The 19,300-nt window shown below is 45.5% G+C and overlaps 1 protein-coding gene across 34 annotated transcripts in view; it reads right to left on the minus strand.

The window, feature by feature from the left end:
- DHRS7B (dehydrogenase/reductase 7B) overlaps positions 1 to 19,300 on the minus strand; it is a 97,626-nt gene that overhangs the window by 75,807 nt on the left and 2,519 nt on the right. For 8 of the 34 annotated variants that reach the window (XM_078372372.1, XM_078372362.1, XM_078372379.1 and 5 more), the window contains exons 2-3: positions 5,827 to 5,986; positions 3,104 to 3,287 (exon numbers count right to left, since the gene is read on the minus strand). The exons of 9 other annotated variants lie outside the window; for them this stretch is intronic. Coding sequence is in view for 5 of the 25 variants with exons in the window: in XM_054255572.2 (XP_054111547.1) it covers positions 3,206 to 3,287; positions 5,827 to 5,953 (209 nt within the window). In the remaining 20 variants the exon portion in view is untranslated. The remainder of the gene's footprint in view (positions 1 to 3,103; positions 3,288 to 5,826; positions 5,987 to 19,300) is intronic. 17 more of the 34 variants (XM_078372376.1, XM_078372363.1, XM_078372369.1 and 14 more) reach the window with 4 other exon arrangements.

Consider the following 19,300-nt stretch of genomic DNA (forward strand, 5'->3'; position numbering starts at 1 on the left):
CCAGGGGAACTAGAGGAGGGACAGCTAGGGGTGGGGAGTTGGGGAGGGACAACATGGGGAGAAATGCCAGATATAGGTGATGGGGAGGAAGGCAGCAAACCACACTGCCATGTGTGTACCTATGCAACAATCCTGCATGTTCTTCACATGTACCCCAAAATCTAAAATGCAATAAAATATGTATATATTAAAAAAAGAGTGGAAAACCAAACCTTGCAGCTGAGCTCTGGAATTGTTAGTAGAAGCCACAAAAAGGCAATGAAAGAACAGTTAGAGAAGCTGCAGGTTGGAACAGGGATTCACAGGAGCTTAATGGAGCATATCATGTTAAACAAAATGAGCCAGCACAAAATGACAACTACCACATGATCTCATTTACGTGGACTGTAAAGCAATTGAACTCACAGAAGCAGACAGTAGAATGGTGGTTACCAGGCGCCTGGAGGCACGGGTTTGGGGAGACAGTGAAAGCATTCAAAATTTTATTTAGTTAAGACAGGATGAATAAATTTAAGAGATATATTGCACAACAAGGTGACTGCAGTCAAGAATGTATTGTATTCTTGAAAATAAAGAAGTGTTCTCACCACAAAAAATAAGTATGCATATGCTCCTGAGCACAATTGAATCATTCCACAACCTACTTATTTCTAAATAGGTTTTACACAACATATATACAATTTCGCCATTTAAAAAACTCATTAATTGTAAAAAGAATTAAGTACTGGAAAACATGTCACAGTTCAGTTTAGGACAACTCTCTTTATAAAATGAATGTCTCCTTCTTTTTTTTTTTTTTGAGACGGAGTTTCGCTGTTGTTACCTAGCCTGGAGTGCAATGGCAATATCTCGGCTCGCCGCAACCTCCGCCTCCTGGGTTCAATCAATTCTCCTGCCTCAGCCTCCCGAGTAGCTAGGACTACAGGCACGCACCACCATACCCAGCTAATTTTTGTATTTTTAGTAGAGATGGGGTTTCACCTTGTTGACCAGGATGGTTTCGATCTCTTGACCTCGTGATCCACCCGCCTCGGCCTCCCAAAGTGCTGGGCTTATAGGCATGAGCCATCATGCCCAGCCAAATGGCTCCTTTCTTTTTTTTTTTTTTTTTTTGAGGTGGAGTTTCACTCTTGTTACCCAGACTGGAGTGCAATGGCAATATCTCGGCTCACCACAACCTCAGCCTCCTGGGTTCAGGCAATTCTCCTGCCTCAGCCTCCTGAGTAGCTGGGATTACAGGCATGCACCACCATGCCCAGCTAATTTTTTGTATTTTTAGTAGAGACAGGGTTTCACTGTGTTGAGCAGGATGGTCTCGATCTCTTGACCTCGTGATCCACCCCCCTCGGCATCCCAAAGTGCTGGGATTACAGGTTTGAGCCACGGCGCCCGTCCTGAATGGCTCCTTTTGTTTTCAGGAAGACGAACCTGTTGGTCTATATCAGTTAATGAAATGAGACTTGGTTTATACTCTTTAAATCTGAACACAAAATTGTAATTGTCTTCTACTTATTAACTGAAAGAAAGTTATCCCAAATGAAATGTTTAACTGGCCTTTGATCTATCTCTTCTATTTAGATATGAAATTAATACTTATTATTTTAAAAGACCCAATTACTACAAGCTATAAACTTTATTACTCAATTTCAACTTCAATTTTTATAGCCTGAGAGACATGCTTTTTTTAAAAAAAAAAAATTTTGTGATAGTTAATACTGAGAGACATGCTTTTGAAAACATTCTTGGCCAGGTGTAGTTGCTCGATGCCAGTAATCCCAGCTGCTCAGGAGGCTGAGGCATGAGAATCCCTTGAACCTAGGAGATGGAGGTTGTAGTGAGCTGAAATTACGCCATGCACTCCAGCCTGGGCAACACAGGCTGGAACTTATGACCTCAGGTGATCCGCTCACCTTGACCTCCAAAATAAGAAACCAATTCTATTTTATGCTCACCAGGAGCTGTCTGGGTTTTGTATGAATCAGCCAGTCAGTTTCACAGTTGCCAAATCTTAATCCTGTCTTGATGAGAGAGTCTCATTTGCTTTTCTCATGTATACTCGAATAAGACAGAAGACTTTTGTTTTCAGGAAGACGAACATAATTTTCCCTATTCTGTTTACTAAGTACAACTAAAAATTGAGAGCATTATATATAAAACGATCTAAGACTCCAAAAGGTGGAGAGAAGCCAGACTAGGTAGCCACCCTGGGATCCAAAGAACAACATGGGGTGGGTGTTGTCCTTTATATCCCAGACAGGGTGAAGGAAGCAAGCAACCTGGAAATGCCAACAGGCACAGACAATGCCCTAAGAAAAGCCTTCTCTTGGCTGGGTGTGGTGGCTCATGCCTGTAATCCCAGCACTTTGGGAGGTCGAGGCAGACAGAGACCAGCCAGGCCAAGATGGTGAAATCTCGTCTCTACTAAAAATACAAAACAATTAGCCAGGTGTGGCGGCACGTGCCTGCAGTCCCAGCTACTCGGGAGTCAAAGGCAGGCAGAAGAATCACTTGAACCCGGGAGGCAGAGGTTGCAGTGAGCCAAGATCATGCCATTGCACTCCAGCCTGGGCAACAGAGTGAGACTCCATCTCAAAAAAAAAAAAAAGAAAGAAAGAAAGCCGTCTCTCTCTAACTGTCTAGCCTCAGGACCAGGAAACACACAGCCTCAGAAGACAGAAAACGTTTAGACAATAATGGCTCTAATCCAGCCCAAACAACAGAAAAAGCCCCATCCCCCTGCTTGCCTCATGAAAAGCCTAAACTGCCCCACCCATGCTAGGCCCCAGTGAGGCACCACCATCCCCTCCCCATGGTATGGGTTAAGAGAAGGCCAAATGCAGGGCTGGATTTTCATTCCCACTGAACAGTGAGGAGGCTTTCCCCAGCATGGTAACAGTGGAAATCACATGGAGAACCTGGACTTCCACCCCAACTTGATCATAAGAAGGCATCCATCCCCTTCTCTGGGATGGTGTCAGAGAGTGTTCCGTGAAAGGGTATATATGCAAGGCCACCCCTAAATGCTGAATGAGCTGAGAAAACAAAGCAGGAAGGCAACAAATCTAGTTTGTCAGTATAGGGTAATTAACCAGAGGGAACTTACAGACAGAAGTAAGTATGGTCTTGGGTGTGGCAAGGCAGGTGGATCTCCACACAGTAGCCTCCCAGAACCAGGGCTCATATCTCGGGGAAGAAATATACCTACTCTGGAAGGAATGTGTAGATGGCTGAGAGACTGCTATGGGTATCACAGCCTATTGTTTCTGCAACAACATCAAGGGTTGTTTCTGTAAAAAGGCAAAAGTTACAGTGAATAGGTGATTCTATATAAAGAGTAATACTTCAACTAGACATTTCAGAGGCATTTCTGGACTTGGAGTTAGCAGATTAGCATTTAAAATAAAGTCACTCTTGGGCCGGGCGCGGTGGCTCATGCCTGTAATCCCAGCACTTTGGGATGCCGAGGGGGGTGGATCACGAGGTCAAGAGATCAAGACCATCCTGGTCAACATGGTGAAACCCCATCTCTACTAAAAATACAAAAAATTAGTTGGGCATGGTGGCGCGTGCCTGTAATCCCAGCTACTCAGAAGGCTGAGGCAGGAGAATTGCCCGAACCCAGGAGGCGGAAGTTGCGGTGAGCTGAGATTGCGCCTTTGCACTACAGCCTGGGTAACAAGAGCGAAACTCCGTCTCAAAAAATAAAAAATAAAATAAAGTCACTCGTCCCCACAGGGAGTGAAGTGGAGAGTCAGGACTTTCAACATCACTCAGTGGCAACAAAGCCACTTCTCACCCCACGTGTCAGTGGAGGTCCCCCCCAATCCCAGCAAGGGCAATATCCCTGGAGGCCAACTGGAGAGCCCCAACTCCCATTTGGGCCAAACCGTCTCCCTCCATGTGTCAACAAAGGCCAAGTGGAAGACCTGAACTTCCACCCCAACTTGGCAATAATGAAGAGGCATCCCCTTCCCCTGCCAAAGAGGGTCAGGAAGCCTGCTAAAACACAAGACTTAAACGTGATCCAGAGTCTTATGACACCCCAAAGTCCAGGTTTCCACCAAAAAGCACTCATTATACCAAGAAATGAGAAAATCTAAACTTAAATGAGAAAACACAATCAACAGATGCCAACACGGCGAGCACGGGGGCATACGCCTGTAACCCCAGCACTTTGGGAGGCTAAGGTAAAAGGATCCCTTAAACCCAGGAGTTCAAGACCAGCCTGGGCAACATAGGGAGATCCCCATTCTCTACAAATAATTTTTTTTTTTTGAGACCTAGTCTTGCTCTGTCACCAGGCCGGAGTGCAGTGGCATAACCTCAGCTCACTGCAACCTCCACCTCCAGGGTTCAAGCCATTCTCCTGCGTCAGCCTCCAGAGTAGCTGGGATTAGAGGTATGTGCCACCACGCCCAGTTAATTTTTTTTTTTTTTTTTTTTGTATTTTTAGTAGAGACAGGGTTTCACCATGTTGGCCAGGATGGTCTCGATCTCCTGACCTCATGATCCGCCCACCTCAGCCTCCTAAATTGCTGGGATTACAGATGTGAGCCACTGCATCCGGCCTACAAATAAATTTTTTAAAAAAATTAGCCAAGCATGGTGACAAGTGCCTATAGTCCCAGCTACCTGGGAGGCTGAGGCACAAGGATCACTTGAGCCCACAAGTTTGCAGTGAGGTATGATTGCACCATTGCACTCCAGCCTGGGTGACTGAGACTGTTTCAAAAAAAAATTTTTTTTAAAGAAAAATCAATTGTAGTTCCATATACTAGCAACAAATGTGAAAATTAAAAACTTAAATGCAGTACCACTTATAATCACTCAAAAAATCAAAATACTTATGTGTAAGTTTAACAAAAACATGTACAGAACTTATAAGCTAAAAAGTACAAAAGATTACTATAAGAAAGCAAAGATCAGCTGGGCACAGTGGCTCACACCTACAATCCTAGTACTTTGGGAGGCTGAGGTAGGCAGATCACTTCAATCCAGGAATTCCAGGCCAGCCTAGACAAGTCCTCATCTCTACTAAAAAATACAAAAAATTAGCTGGACATGGTAGCCTGTAGTCCCAGCTACTTGGGAGGCTAAGGTGGGAGAATCATTTGAACCCAGGAGGCAGAGGCTGCAGTGAGCTGAGATGCACCATTGCACTCCAGCCTGAGCAACAAGAGCAAAACTCTGTCTCAAAAAAAAAAAAAAGAAAGAAAAATGGACAAAGACATGAAGAAACATTTCATTAAAGAGAATATACAGACAGCAAATAAGCACATAGAAAGATGATCAACATGGGCCGGGCACGGTGACTCAAGCAAAACTCGTCTCAAAAAAAAAAGAAAGATGATCAACATTAGCAGCCGTTAGGGAAATGCAAATTAAGACTATGATGAGACACACCTATTAGAACAGCTAGACAGATGTTGAATTTCTTAACACCCCAAAACCATAGCCTCTCATCCTTAAAATGAAGAAAGTAAATAAATTGTGAGGCCAAAGATGGTAACACTTATGAAGTACCACAGAAGTTAGTACTCAATAAATTGTAGCATTTTTTATTGCTGTTGGTGGTGGAATTGTTGCAAGAATACTGGGATGCATAACTATATTTTTACTCTAATGAAGGCAGAAAAAAACTGCTTCAGTGGTAACTTCGTATGGCTCTAGGAAGAATTTTCTTTAGTGACAGGAACTCTAACAAGTCCCCCTCCACCTCTTGTTGGCAATTTTAAAATAAAATCTGTTTCCCGCTGACTTGTCCTCTGAATGATGCGGCTTGGAGGTTGCGGAAATGTCCCCACCAAATTTCTTTTCCCGAGATACCTGATGAGCTGCGAGGAAACAGCGCCCCCTTCCTGTGAAGCACGCCGAATGGAATCAATTTTGCACTCCCCGTGTATGTTAGTATCGCACCACCTCCTTCCTCCTCCAGGAGGTGTAAGGTCAGCATGATTGGTTTGCCGAAGCTACCAAATTTTTAGAACTGAGAGGCGATAAGAGAAGAAAAACAATGCATTTTATTTTATTTTATTTTATTTTTGAGACAGAGTCTCGCTTTGTCGCCAGGCGCCAGTGTAGTGCAGTGGCACAATCTTGGCTCACTGCAACCTCCGCCTCCTGGGTTCAAGCAATTCTCCTGCCTCAGCCTCCCGAGTAGCTGGGACTACAGGCGCGCGCCGCCATGCCCAGCTAATTTTTGTATTTTTAGTAGAGACAGGGTTTCACCATGTTGACCAGGATGGTCTTGATCTCTTGACCTCGTGATCCACCCGCCTCGGCCTCCCAAAGTGCTGGGATTATAGGCATGAGCCACCGGGCCTGGCCTCCCCTCTCATTTATTAAATGTTTCTCCCAAGAGTGGAAGCTCTGAGGTTGAATATACATGAGAAAAGCAAATAAGACCTTCTCTCAAGACAGGATTAAGACGTGGCAACTGTGAAATTGACAGGCTGATTCAAACAAAACCCAGACAACTCCTGGTGAGAATAAAATAGAATTGGTTTCTTATTTGGAAGGTCAAGGTGAGTGGATCACCTGAGGTCAAGAGTTCGAGACCAGCTGGCCAACATAGTGAAACCCCATTTCTACTAAAAATACAAAAATAAGGCATGGCGACATGTGCCTGTAATCCCAGCTACTCGGAAGGCTGCGGCAGGAGTCACTTGAACCTTGAACTCGGGAGGCAGAAGTTGCAGTGAGCCAAGACTGTGCCACTACACTATAGTGTTACCTGGGCGACAGAGTGAAACTTAGTTTCTTAGGAAGTCTCCTACACATTCTGCACAATCTTTGAGGGAGGATGCATGTGTGCGTGTGTGTGTGTGCGCGCGCGTGCGTGGGTGTCAGTGGGGAAGCAGGTTGCTTCTGTGTTCATGGGACTCCATTGTCAGAGAATTTCCTCCCTGGACTAGAACCCAGCCAGCCGTGTCATCATGCTGCAGAGCTGCGCCCACTAATCAATCCCACTCTTGTCTGGGAAATCCAGTCAGTGTAACTGTTTGCAAGGGCGCTCTGGAGCCAGACTCTCCAGGTTCAATGCCGGTGTCTGAGGTACAGCTTTATACCTGCTTATACATAAAAGATAACCACTTTAGCCGGGTGCGGTGGCTCACGCCTGTAATCCCAGCACTTTGGGAGGCTGAGGCGGGTGGATCACGAGGTCAAGAGATCGAGACCATCCTGATCAACATGGTGAAACCCTGTCTCTACTAAAAATACAAAAAATTAGCTGGGCATGGTAATGCGTGCCTGTAATCCCAGCTACTCGGGAGGCTGAGGCAGGAGAATTGCCTGAACCTGGGAGGTGGAGGTTGCAGTGAGCCGAGATCGCGCCATTGCCCTCCAGCCTGGGTAACAAGAGCAAAACTCCGTCTCAAAAAAAAAACAAAAACAAAAAAAAGAACAGGATTTTACAGGTATGTGTAAAACAGGAATTTACAAGTACGTGTAGCATTTGTTTTCCCTGACCTCCCCGTGCTGCCCAGCTGGCTGTAATCAGGCTTTGCTCAATTGCAGCATGTTTTACAGCCTTGCTGTGGCTCCTAGCTAAGGGTTTAGGGGTGCAGCTGCAGGGCAATCAGAGTGGGGGGTCAGCTGCGCTGAGGTTTTCTGGGGCAGCTTGTCCCTAACATTCCAGCCTTTTAACAGGTAATAGAAGAGGGGCACCGTTGACATCTAGCTGCTTCTTGCTGTATGGGGTGACTTTGGGTGGGAGCTAGATTGTAGGAACTGGCGTTCCCGGAACTGTCAGTGTTCTTGGAGCAGCATTATATCTTGTATTGTCCCATGGGTGAAAGCTTAGTATGGTCCTGTAAAAACTGGGTGAGGAGACATAAGAGGCAGGGGCCAAATGCTAGAAGGAGGGCAAGGGTATGGCAGGACCTGGGAGGGGCAGTAGCCAGGGTACCCAGGAGTTACGGAACCAATGGAGCCCGGTGGAATGACTGTCTTTTAAGTTCTTGGGTTTGGTCTTTGAGCTTTTAGACAGCATCTCGTCCTAACCCAGACTCATTGAAGTAGAAATAGCATTGTTCACCTAAAAAGAGGCAAAGAGGCACGGACCTCCTTTTTCAGCAGGGAGGAGGTTTAGGCCCCTGCGGTTTTATAGGGCGACCACTGCTAAAGAGTTTAGTTGGTTTTGGAGGTGGGTGATAGAGTCTGCTATTTTTTCTAGTGACAACTGGAAGTTTTGGGAGAATGACTAGAGATATGATAATAAGGTTCCTAGACTTCCTGCTCCTAACCTGACTCTAGTTGTGACTCCGAGGGCTACTCATAAGGGAATGAACTGTATTGCTTTTTTTTTTTGGCAGGGCGGGGGGTGGGGGTGATGGCGGGCATGTGGTGTAGCAGGGGCAAGGAGTTCTTGGTTTGGAGGCACAAGGTTAATGTTGGGGTAAGGTAGACCAGGGGGCAAGTACCTGTCCCATTGTAGGCAGACAGCAGTAGGCTATGGATCCGCAGAGGAAGAAGATGCCTGCAGTGTTCATGCCAACAGACAAGTGGATTGAGAACAGGTGTTGGAGTGTGTAGGTTCCTCGTTGGGAGGGACTTGGTTTAGCCTTAGCAACACAGTGAGGAGGAGAGAGCGAGCCCTTTGAGAACTCCTGTCTGGGGAAGGGGTTTCTTTTTTTTTGTTTTGTTTAAGAGATGGGGTTTCTCCATGTTGGCCAGACTGGTCTCGAACTCCTGACCTCAGGTGATCCGCCCACCTCAGCCTCCCAAAGTGCTGGGATTACAGGCGTGAGCCACCGAGCCCAGCCTGGGGAAGGGGTTTCTATGTTTGAGAAGCAGGAGGGGCAGTAATGCGGAGGGGCTGTGTAAAGAGGCTGTTAGCTTCAGGGAAAAACAGAATAATCTATTTAGAAGAGGGATGAGAGATGGTCTGAGTTGAGCCACAGGCAGAGGGAGGGATGGTGCCTACGTGTATGTGTCCATTAGAAGAGGTGACACATAAGGGGGCTTGACCAAGTTTTGTGGTGTGGAGGGTTACGGGGTTTTGGATGGCAGGGTGAGGGAGCTTTGCGTGGTCGTAATTGACAGTATATGTGGGGAGAAGTTTGGTAGCTCTGTTATCGAGGGCAATGGGATAGTTCCCAGTGAGGGTGAGAGCTTTGTCTGCAAAGGCAGAGCCTTTTTGGACTGTGTATGAGAAGCGAATGGGAATATGGCCACAGGGCTGAGAAATTGGGATGGTTGGGTAAGCAGCAGAGGAAAGAGAAAGACAGGTCCAGCAAGTGTAGAGTTGGAGCGCAGTAACGAGGAGTGAGTGAAATTGAGGGACTGTTCGAGGCTTGTAGAAGTACCTATCTGACAAAGGGCTGATATCCAGAATTTACAAAGAACTAAAACAGATTTACAAGAAAAAAACAAACAAGCCCATTAAAAAATGGGCAAAGGATATGAACAGACACTTTATAAAAGAAGACATACATGAGGCCAACAAACATGAAAAAATGCTCAGCATCACTGGTCATCAGAGAAATGCAAATCAAAACTACATTGAGATACCATCTCATGCCAGTTAGAATGGCGATCATTAAAAAAATCTGCAGACAACAGATGCTGGAGAGGATGTGGAGAAAAAGGAACACTTTTACACTGTTGGTGGGAGTGTAAATTAGTTCAACCATTGTGGAAGACAGTGTGGAGATTCCTCAAGGACCTAGAAATAGAAATTCCATTTGACCCAGCAATCCCATTACTGGGTATATATCCAAAGGACTATAAATCGTTCTACTATAAGGACACATGCACACGTGTCCTTATTGCAGCACTGTTTACAATAGCAAAGACTGGAACCAACCCAAATGCCCATCGATGATAGACTGGACTGGGAAAATGTGGCACATATACACCATGGAATATTATGCAGCAATCAAAAACAATGAGTTCGTGTCCTTTGTGGGGACATGGATGAATCTGGAGAACGTCATTCTCAGCAAACTGACACAAGAACAGAAAATGAAATACCACATGTTCTCACTCATAGGCAGGTGATGAACAATGAGAACACATGGACACAGGGAGGGGAGCGCTACACACTGGGGTCTATTGGGGGAAAAGGGGAGGGACAGCGGAGGGGGAGTTGGGGAGGGATAGCATGGGGAGAAATGCCAGATGCAGGTAAAGGGGAGGAAGGCAGCAAATCACACTGCCATGTGTGTACTTATGCAACTATCTTGCATGTTCTGCACATGTACCCCAAAACCTAAAATGCAATAAAAAAATAAATAAATAAAAGAAATCAAGGGATGGCATCACAGTGTACCTAACTGAGCTTGGGGAAACCAAGGAGGACTTCTTGGAGGAGTTGATAACAGGATTTGATTTTAAAAGAGAAGTAGAGATTAAATAAATGAGAAAAAATAAAAAAGAAAATTTAAAGAAGTGAGAAAGGACTCTGAGTGAGCAGAGGCAGTGGGGATGACCATTAAAAGAGTTAGAAACTTGAGGAAGAATCGGAGTCTGTATCTGGGGGAAGGAGTTGATAGGGGTTGTATGGAGAGGTGGCCTTTATTAAAGGGTCTATGAGGTGGCTGGTAGTGTTTTATGGATAAATTCTTTTTGCAGATGAGCAAGGAGTAGGTGAGTGAAGACCTCTTTTCATGTGGGAATGGGGAGAGAGGACTTTTAATATTTGGTGTGCTGTGGGGAGAGGCTGTTTCTCATTTTGAGGACCTTGGCACCTGGAGCCGGGGCAGAGGTGACATATGGAGAAGTTATTGTTTCTGAGTCTTCTCTGGGGACAGGTATAAGGCAGAGTTTGGCTGGACCAAGGAGGATGCTGGAGAATCGGCAGAGGATGGCAGTTGGCCAGTCAGTGGGTGCTTTGGGAGTGCTTTTTTTAATCTGGAAAGATGGTACCAAGAGATATGTGCTGAGAGTTTCGCTGCAGTGGGGGTTGTGAGAATGACTTGGAAAAGGCCTTTCCACTCGGTTTAAGCCTTGCTGGGTTAAGAGTTTTTAGGTAGACATGCTTTCCTGGTAGGAGAGTCTGGTCAGTGGGGCCTTTGTGGGGTTTTGGGAGGGCCTGGTCTGTTCGTTCTTTGAGGAGATGGAGGATGAGGGAGGTATTCTCCTAGCTGAGAGTTAGAAGGGGGCCTGTTTTGTAAGAGGAAAGGACGTTCATACATTAACCTAAATGGGCTGAGGAAGGAGGGAGCTTTGGAGAGGCTGAACTCAGGGTTTTTTAAGAAAGGGGGCGGCCGGGCGCGGTGGCTCACGCCTGTAATCCCAGCACTTTGGGAGGCCAAGGCGGGTGGATCATGAGGTCAAGAGATCGAGACCATCCTGGTCAACATGGTGAGACCCCGTCTCTACTAAAGATACAAAAAATTAGCTGGGCATGGTGGCGCGTGCCTGTAATCCCAGCTACTCGGGAGGCTGAGGCAGGAGAATTGCCTGAACCCAGGAGGCGGAGATTGTGGTGAGCCGACATTGCGCCATTGCACTCTAGCCTGGGTCACAAGAGCAAAACTCCGTCTCAAAAAAAAAAAAAAAAAAAAAAAAAAAAAAAAAAAAAAAAAAAAGAAAGGGGGCATGGAGTAGTTGGATACACGAAGGAGAAAAGGTGCTTAGTGCTTGGGAGGAGAGGGGATCTTGTACATTATGTAAGCTGTGAACTATGGTGTCTTGACCAACTGTTAGTTTTTTGCTTTCTAAGGCTAGGGTGGCAGCTGCTGCCTAGGGCTTTGAGGCACAGCAGGACAAAAAAGAGAAGTTTTTCTTTCTTTCCCTTTCTTTCTCCTTCCTTCCTTCCTTCCTTCCTTCCTTCCTTCCTTCCTTTCTTTCTTTCTTTCTTTCTTTCTTTCTTTTCTTTCCTCTTTGTTTGAGACAGCATTTGCTTCACCCAGGCGGGGGTGCAGTACCACTATCTCAGCTCACTGTACCTCCTGCCTTCTATGGTCAAGGGATCCTCCTGCCTCGGCCTCCCAAGTAGCTGGGACTACAGGCACATGCCACCAGGCCCAGCTAATTTTTGTATTTTTTGTAGAGGCAGGGTTTCACCATGTTGCCCATGCTGGTCTTGAATCCCTGGGCTCAAGTGATCCACCTGCCTCAGCCTCCCAAAGTGTTGGGATTACAGGTGTGAGCCACTGCACCAGGTCAGTAAGTTAATCTTTAACAAGGGCCATTAATTAAGAAGGCAGGGCCAGGCACTGTGGCTAACACCTATAAACCCACCACTTTGGGAAGCCAAGGCAAGCGGATCACCTGAGGTCCGGAGTTCGAGACCAGCCTCACCAACATGGAGAAATCCCATCTCTACTAAAAATACAAAATTAGCCAGTGTGGTGGTGTATGCCTGCAATCCCAGCTACTGGAGAAGCTGAGGCATGAGAATCACTTGAACCTGGGAGGCAGTGAGCCAAGATCTCACCATTGCACTCCAGCTGGGCAACATGAGTGAAACTCCTTCTTGAGGAAAGAAAAAAGAAGGCAGGAGAGTTTTGTCCCTAATGTCCGTTAGTTCTTTAGTCACTGTACAGGACAAGAAAACTATGAAGGTGAGTTAATCTATAATCTGAGAAAAGACATTGTAACCACATGTGACTCAAATCACACTTCCATCTCTCTCGAGTCTTAATGTGTTCTTTGGGTGTTCCAACAGCTTTTACATTTTATTTTCACATTTTCCCCTTTTCATCAAGATCTTTGGAAGAAAGCATTGCAGATGAACTTGACAGTTTTAACTCCTTTTTAAAATGTTTAAAATATGTATTTATTTATTTATTTTAGAGACAGGGTCTCTGTCACCCAGGCCTGTGTGCAGTGGCTGAATCACAGCTCACTGCAGGCTTAAATTCCTAGGCTTGGCCAGGCACCTGTGGCTCAAGCCTGTAATCCCAGCACTTTGGGAGGCCGAGGCAGGCAGTCATGAGGTTGAGATTGAGACCAATCCTGGCCAACATGGCGAAACCCCGTCTCTATTAAAAATACAAAAATTAGCTGGGCATGGTGGCATGCGCCTGTAGTCCCAGCTACTTGGGAAGCTGTGGCAGGAGAATTGCTTGAACCCAGGAGGTGGAGGTTGCAGTGAGTCGAGATTGTGCCACTGCACTGCAGCCTGGCGCCTGGTGACAGAACGAGACTCTGTCTCAAAAAAAAAAAAAAAAAATTCCTAGGCTCAACTGATCCTCCTGCTTTAGCCTCTCAAGTAGCTGGGGTTTCAGGCACACACCTCTGTGTCTGGCTCTGACTCTTATGTTCAGGAGTTTAGTCCCACGTCACTAGGAAGACTTATTCCCAAGGTATCATGTCTTACGGTAAAAATGCGATCGGATGCAGGAAGTAGAGGCCAAGTAGAGGCCAAATTTAAAGCAACATGAAGGAAGTGCCTTTGTGACCTGAGTCAGTTTAGTTGGTTACATTTTTAATTAATGTGAGTTTTTCAAGTGTTCATTGTATTTTTAGTCTTTTGAGTCACACTGACTCAATCGTTTTTGGGGTTGTTTGTTTTTGGGACAGAATCTTGCCTGTTGCCCAAGCTGGAATGCAGTGACGTGATGTTGACTCACTGCAACCTCCGCCTCTCGGGTTTAAGTGATTCTCCTGCCTCAGCCTCCTGAGTAGCTGGTATTACAGGCATGTGCCACGCCTGGCTAATTTTTGTATTTTTAGCAGAGATGGGGTTTTGTCATGTTGGCCAGGTTGGTCTTGAACTCCTGCCCTCAAGTGATCCACCCACCTCAGCTTCCCAAAGTGCTGGGATTACACTGTGCCCAGCCACATTGGGTCTTACTCTGTCACCCAGGCTGGTGTGCAGTGGCTGACTCAATTGTAAACAAATTTATAACAGCAACGTAGACAATACACAACAAATGTTTATAATTTCTAGAATAAGTCATGGTTTTTAGCACCAAGTTTCTTTCCCAAGAGTCAAACCAACTATTTAGCCAGTTGCTTAGAGAAGGTTTGGATATGAAAGATTATTTGGGTTTTATATTAGCCATTAATTTAGTGATATTATTTGATTTATCTGGGATATAGACAGCATTTAGTTTTTTTTTTTGTTTTTTGAGACAGAGTCTCCCTCTGTCACCAGGCGCCAGGCTGGCGTACAGTGGCGTGATCTCGGCTCACTGCAACCTCAACTTCCTGGGTTCAAGCAATTATCCTGACTCAGCCTCCTGAGTAGCTGGGACTACAGGTGCGCACCACACGCCCAGCTAATTTTTGTATTTTTAGTAGAGACAGGGTTTCACCATGTTGGCCAGGATGGTCTTGATCTCTTGACCTCGTAATCCGCCAGCCTTGGCCTCCCAAAGTGCTGGGATTATAGGCGTGAGCCACCGCGCCCGATGACACAGCATTGAGTTTTACAATAACACAGAATTAATGGAAAAACAAAACTCTGTAAACAATTTAAAGAGGTTTATTCTCAGCCAATATGGATGACCATGGCCCAGGGAAGAGTCTCAAGAGGCCTTGAGAAAGTATGCCCAAGGTAGTTGGATCACAGTTTGGTTTTGTTTTCTTTTTTTGAGATGGAGTTTCACTCTTGTTGCCCAGGCTGGAGTGAGTGGCATGACCTCGGCTCACTGCAACCTTCACCTCATTAATGTAAGTTAATGTTTTAACTCACATTAAAAACTCACATTGGTTCAAGCGATTCTCCAGCCTCAACCTTCAGCGTAGCTGGGATTACAAGCACTCGCCACCATGCCTGGCTAATCTTTTCTATTTTTAGTAGAGATGGGGTTTCACCATGTTGACCAGGCTGGTGTTGAACTCCTGATCTCAGGCAATCCTCCCACCTCGGCCTCCCAAAGTGCTGGGATTACAGGCGTGAACCACCAAGCCCAGCCAAATAACATCGTTAGTACCCAGCTGTGGTACAAAGATAGAAGCTAAATGATCATACAGTCAACAAAAAGAGTCAAGTTCTGCAAAAACATTTGAAGCGATTTATTCTGAACCAAATGAGTGACTATAGCCTGTGACTCAGGAGGTCCTCAAACCATGTGCCCAAGGTGGTCAGAGTGCAGCTTGGTTTTATACATTTTAGGGAGGCATGAGACATCAATCAAATACATTTAAGAAATACATTGGTTTGACCCAAAAAGGTGGGACAACTCAAAGCTAGAGTTTCTGGGCTATAGGTAAATTTAAACATTTTCTGGTCGACAATTGGTTGAGTTTATCTAAAGACCTGGGATCATAGAAAGGAAATGTTCAGGTTAAGATAAAAACCTGTGAAGACCAAGATTCTTTTAAAGTCTAATCGTGGCTGCCCTTAGAAACAATAGATGACAAATATTTTCTATTCAGATCTTTAAAAGGTGCTCGACTCTTAGTTAATATCTCTTTATGATTGGGAGAGGCTGGAAGAAAAAGATCTAGCTATGGTTTTGTTTTGTTTTGTTTGAGACTGACTTTTGCTCTTGTTGCCCAGGCTGGAGTGCAATGGTGCGATCTCAGCTCACCACAACCTCTGCCTCCCAGATTCAAGTGATGCTCCTGTCTCAGCCTCCTGAGTAGCTGGGATTACAGGCATGTGACACTTCACCCAGCGAATTTTTGTATTTTTAGTAGAGACAAGGTTTTACTATGTTGGTCAGGCTGGTCTTGAATGCCTGACCTCATGATCCCCCCCACCTCAGCCTCTCAAAGTGCTGGGATTATAGGCATGAGCCACCGCACCTGGCTATCTGCCTCCCATTCTACTCAAAGTCATCCTTCTCAGGCTCACCTAAGACAAATGCATATCTGAATGCTTCCTCTGCCCTACTGCCTATGTGAAAATGCATATTCACTGAGCCATTCTAAATTGTGTATTCATTGGAAGGCTTATCAATTCCTCAAAAGACTGCAATCTTTTGTCCATATCTACTTCTATCCCGGAAGCCCACAATTCTAGTTGTCCTGCCCTATTGGATGGAACTGATGTACATCTTACATGTTATTTATGTTTCATATCTCCCTATAATGTATAAGAGCAAACTATACCCCTGACCACCTTGGGCACATGTCTCAGGGTTTCCTGAGGCTGTGTCACAGGTGTGTCTTTAACCTTGACAAAATTAACTTTCTAAATTGACTGAGAACTGTCTCAGATATTTTGCATTCACAAATAATACAGGGTTCTTCTCAGTCACTTGGCCAACTGGGAACTTCCAAGCCAGCGATGTCCCCCCGCCTGGGCCTTGCTTGGCCCTGTGCCTGCCACTGGAGGTGCCCACCCACTCAGCCTGCCTGTGCTATAGCTTATACCCATGTTTGACAGTTCCTCAGCTCTCATCCTGTGTCCAAGAAGAATGAGGATATGCTGACACCTGAAGGATGAGGATGGGTGGAGAAGAATTTTATTGAGTGACAGAACAGCTCTCAGTGGAGAGAAGGATGCAGGGGGTGGGTCCCCACCCCTACAGTCAGGTGGTTTCTCTCCCAGAGTGGCTGAGTCCAGGGCTTTTATGGGCTCAGAATAGGGTAGTGGATGGTGATGGGATTGTGAGTATGCAAAGGAAGGCTAAAGCAAAGTCAGCACTAAAGGATGAGCACGGTGGTATAAAAAAACAATTAGGAAAGGGTAGGTATATGTAAAATAGGTGAAGAGTGGGGATCAGAGGAAAGTACACCAGATGGGCAGACAGGTTCTGAATCCCATGTGAGGATTTACCTGGCACTGTCTTCAGTTTGAAGGTGGGGTTTCACCAGGGACCCACCCCTATCTGCCTGAGCATTTGAGTGCCTCCTCTCACTATCACAAAGAGTTCCTAAGGAGTACCAGATAAGGTCCATACCATTTTGGTTGAAGAGAGTTTTCTTGTTTTTAATCTAATTGTATTTATTTATTTATTTTTGAGATGGAGTCCCACTGTGCCACCCAGGCTGGAGTGCAGTGGTGTGATCTTAGCTCACTGCAACCTCTGCCTCCCAGGTTCAAGTAATTCTCTTGCCTCAGCCTCTAAAGTAGCTGGTGTTACAGGCACATACCACCATGCCTGGCTAATTTTTTTGTATTTTTAGGAGAGATGGCATTTTGCCATGTTGGCCAGGCTGGCCTCAAACTCTTGACCTCAGGTGATCTGTCCGCCTTGGCCTCCTACTGTAATCCAAGTGCAGGGATTACAGGTGTGAGCCACCATGCCTCACCTATGTTTGTTTTTTTTAAAATAGAGATGGGCTCTCTATATGCTGCCCAGGCTGGTCTTGGAACCCCTAGCCTCAAGTGAGCCTCTCATCTTGGACTCCAAAAGTGCTGGGATTACAGGTGTGAGCCACCGTGCCCAGCCAAGTTTTGTTTTTATGTTATTTCAAATAGTCGAAACCTGCTGGTTGAAGTCTCTGTTCCTTGCAGTTTTAGTTTTCCAGGAGCTCACTGTGAAGATTCTTTCACTAACGTGTAATGTATAGTTAATTGCTTTTTTTTTGCTTTTTGTTTTTGAGACGGAGTTTTGCTGTTGTTACCCAGATCGTGCAATGGCACGATCTCGGCTCACTGCAACCTCCACCTTCTGGGTTCAAGCAATTCTCCTGCCTCAGCCTCCAGAGTAGCTGGGACTACAGGTGCGCACCATCATGCCCAGCTAATTTTTGTATTTTTAGTAGAGACGGAGTTTCACCTCGTTGACCGGGATGGTCTCGATCTCTTGACCTCGTGATCCACCCGCCTCGGCCTCCCAAAGTGCTGGGATTATACGCGTGAGCCACCACGCCTGGCTAAGTTAAGTGTTTCATAAGACCATTGTAATCTGAATCTGTCTCCCTTTACCATTACAGATGTACAGTTTTTTGGAGATAATTTCATAGGTCTGCCATTATGATTTTGAATGGATATTCAAAATCCCCAGTTGGTGCTTCCCAAAAGCAGTCAACCCCAGAAGAAGCAGAACCATGGAAGGAAGAGCTTTTGGCTAAGGAATTTCAAAAGCCTCAATTAATTTTCCCAGTTGAGTTTGTTTGTGTGTGTTTGTTTTAAGACACAGGGTCTTATTTTCTTGCTTAGGCTGGAGCAGAGTGGCGTGATTATGGCTCACTGCAGTGTTGACCTCTTGGGCTCAAGCAATCCTCCCACCTCAGCCTTCTGAGTAGCTGGGACCACAGGTGTGTGCCACCAAGATGGGCTAATTTTTTGTACTATTTGTAGAGATGGGGTCTCACTACATTATCTGGTCTGGTCTCAAACTCCTGGGCTCAAGTAATCTGCTGCCTTGGCCTCCCAAAGTGCCACGATTATAGGCATGTGCCAACTTGCCCAGCCTCCAGTTGAGTTTTTATTATTCCATGTAAGCAGTTTGAGGTTCTTTTTCTTTTTTTCTAAGACAGAGTCTTGCTCTGTCGCCCAGGTTGAAGTGGTGTGATCTCGGCTTATTGCAACCTCCACTTCCCAGGATAAAATTATCTTCCCACCTTAGGCTACCAAGTAGCTGGGACTACAGGCATGCACCACCACTCCCATCTAATTTTTGTATTTTTAGTAGAGATGGGGTTTCACCATGTTGGCCAGGCTGGTCTCAAATTCCTGACCTCAAGTGATCTGCCTGCCTTGGCCTCCCAAAGTTCTGGGAGTACAGGCGTGAGCCACCACACCTGGCTGCATTTATGTGTTTTATTAACCCAGGTAACTACAGATGATAAACACATTATAAATGTTGGAGAATGGGCCACATTTTACAAACTGATTGGTTAAGGGAAATTTATTTAATCCTAAGGCTACTTTTCTACACAGAAATGCCTTTACCCTGTGAGAAAACATGCAAATCATTACCAGAAGATACTTGCATATTTGCAAGTGTTAAATCAAGTTTAGCCTAAAGCTGCCACCTTACTGTTTTAAGTTTGGCCTAAAGGTTCTTCTGTACATTGTGAACTACAACATAAATGAAGTTGTAAGCAGACTGTAGCCTACTCCTGTGTCAGTCACCGGGCTTTGGTCAATGCCAAAATGGCCTACTGTTCAAACCCTGTTCAAATAAGGTAAATGCTGAGGTGTAACCAATCTGCTGTTTCTGTACCTCAATTCCATTTTCTGTACCTCACTTTCCTTTTTCTGTCTGTAAATCTTCTATCATACGGCTGTATTTGAGTCTCTGAGGCTACGCTGGCTGAGGAGAATATCTGATTTGCCAACCATACTTGCTCAATTAAACTGTGCTAAATTTAATTCAGCTGAGTTTTTCTCTTTTATTTATTTATTTATTTATTTTTTAATCGAGACAGAGTCTTGCTCAGTCACCCAGGCTGGAGTGCAGTGGTGTGATCTCAGCTTGCTGCAACCTCCGCCTACCTGGCTCAAGTCATTCTCCTGCCTCAAACCTCCCAAGTAGCTGGGATTACAGGTGCACACCATCAC

The sequence above is a fragment of the Callithrix jacchus genome, chromosome 5, assembly GCF_049354715.1.
Source record: "Callithrix jacchus isolate 240 chromosome 5, calJac240_pri, whole genome shotgun sequence".
NCBI classification, from domain to species: domain Eukaryota; kingdom Metazoa; phylum Chordata; class Mammalia; order Primates; family Cebidae; genus Callithrix; species Callithrix jacchus.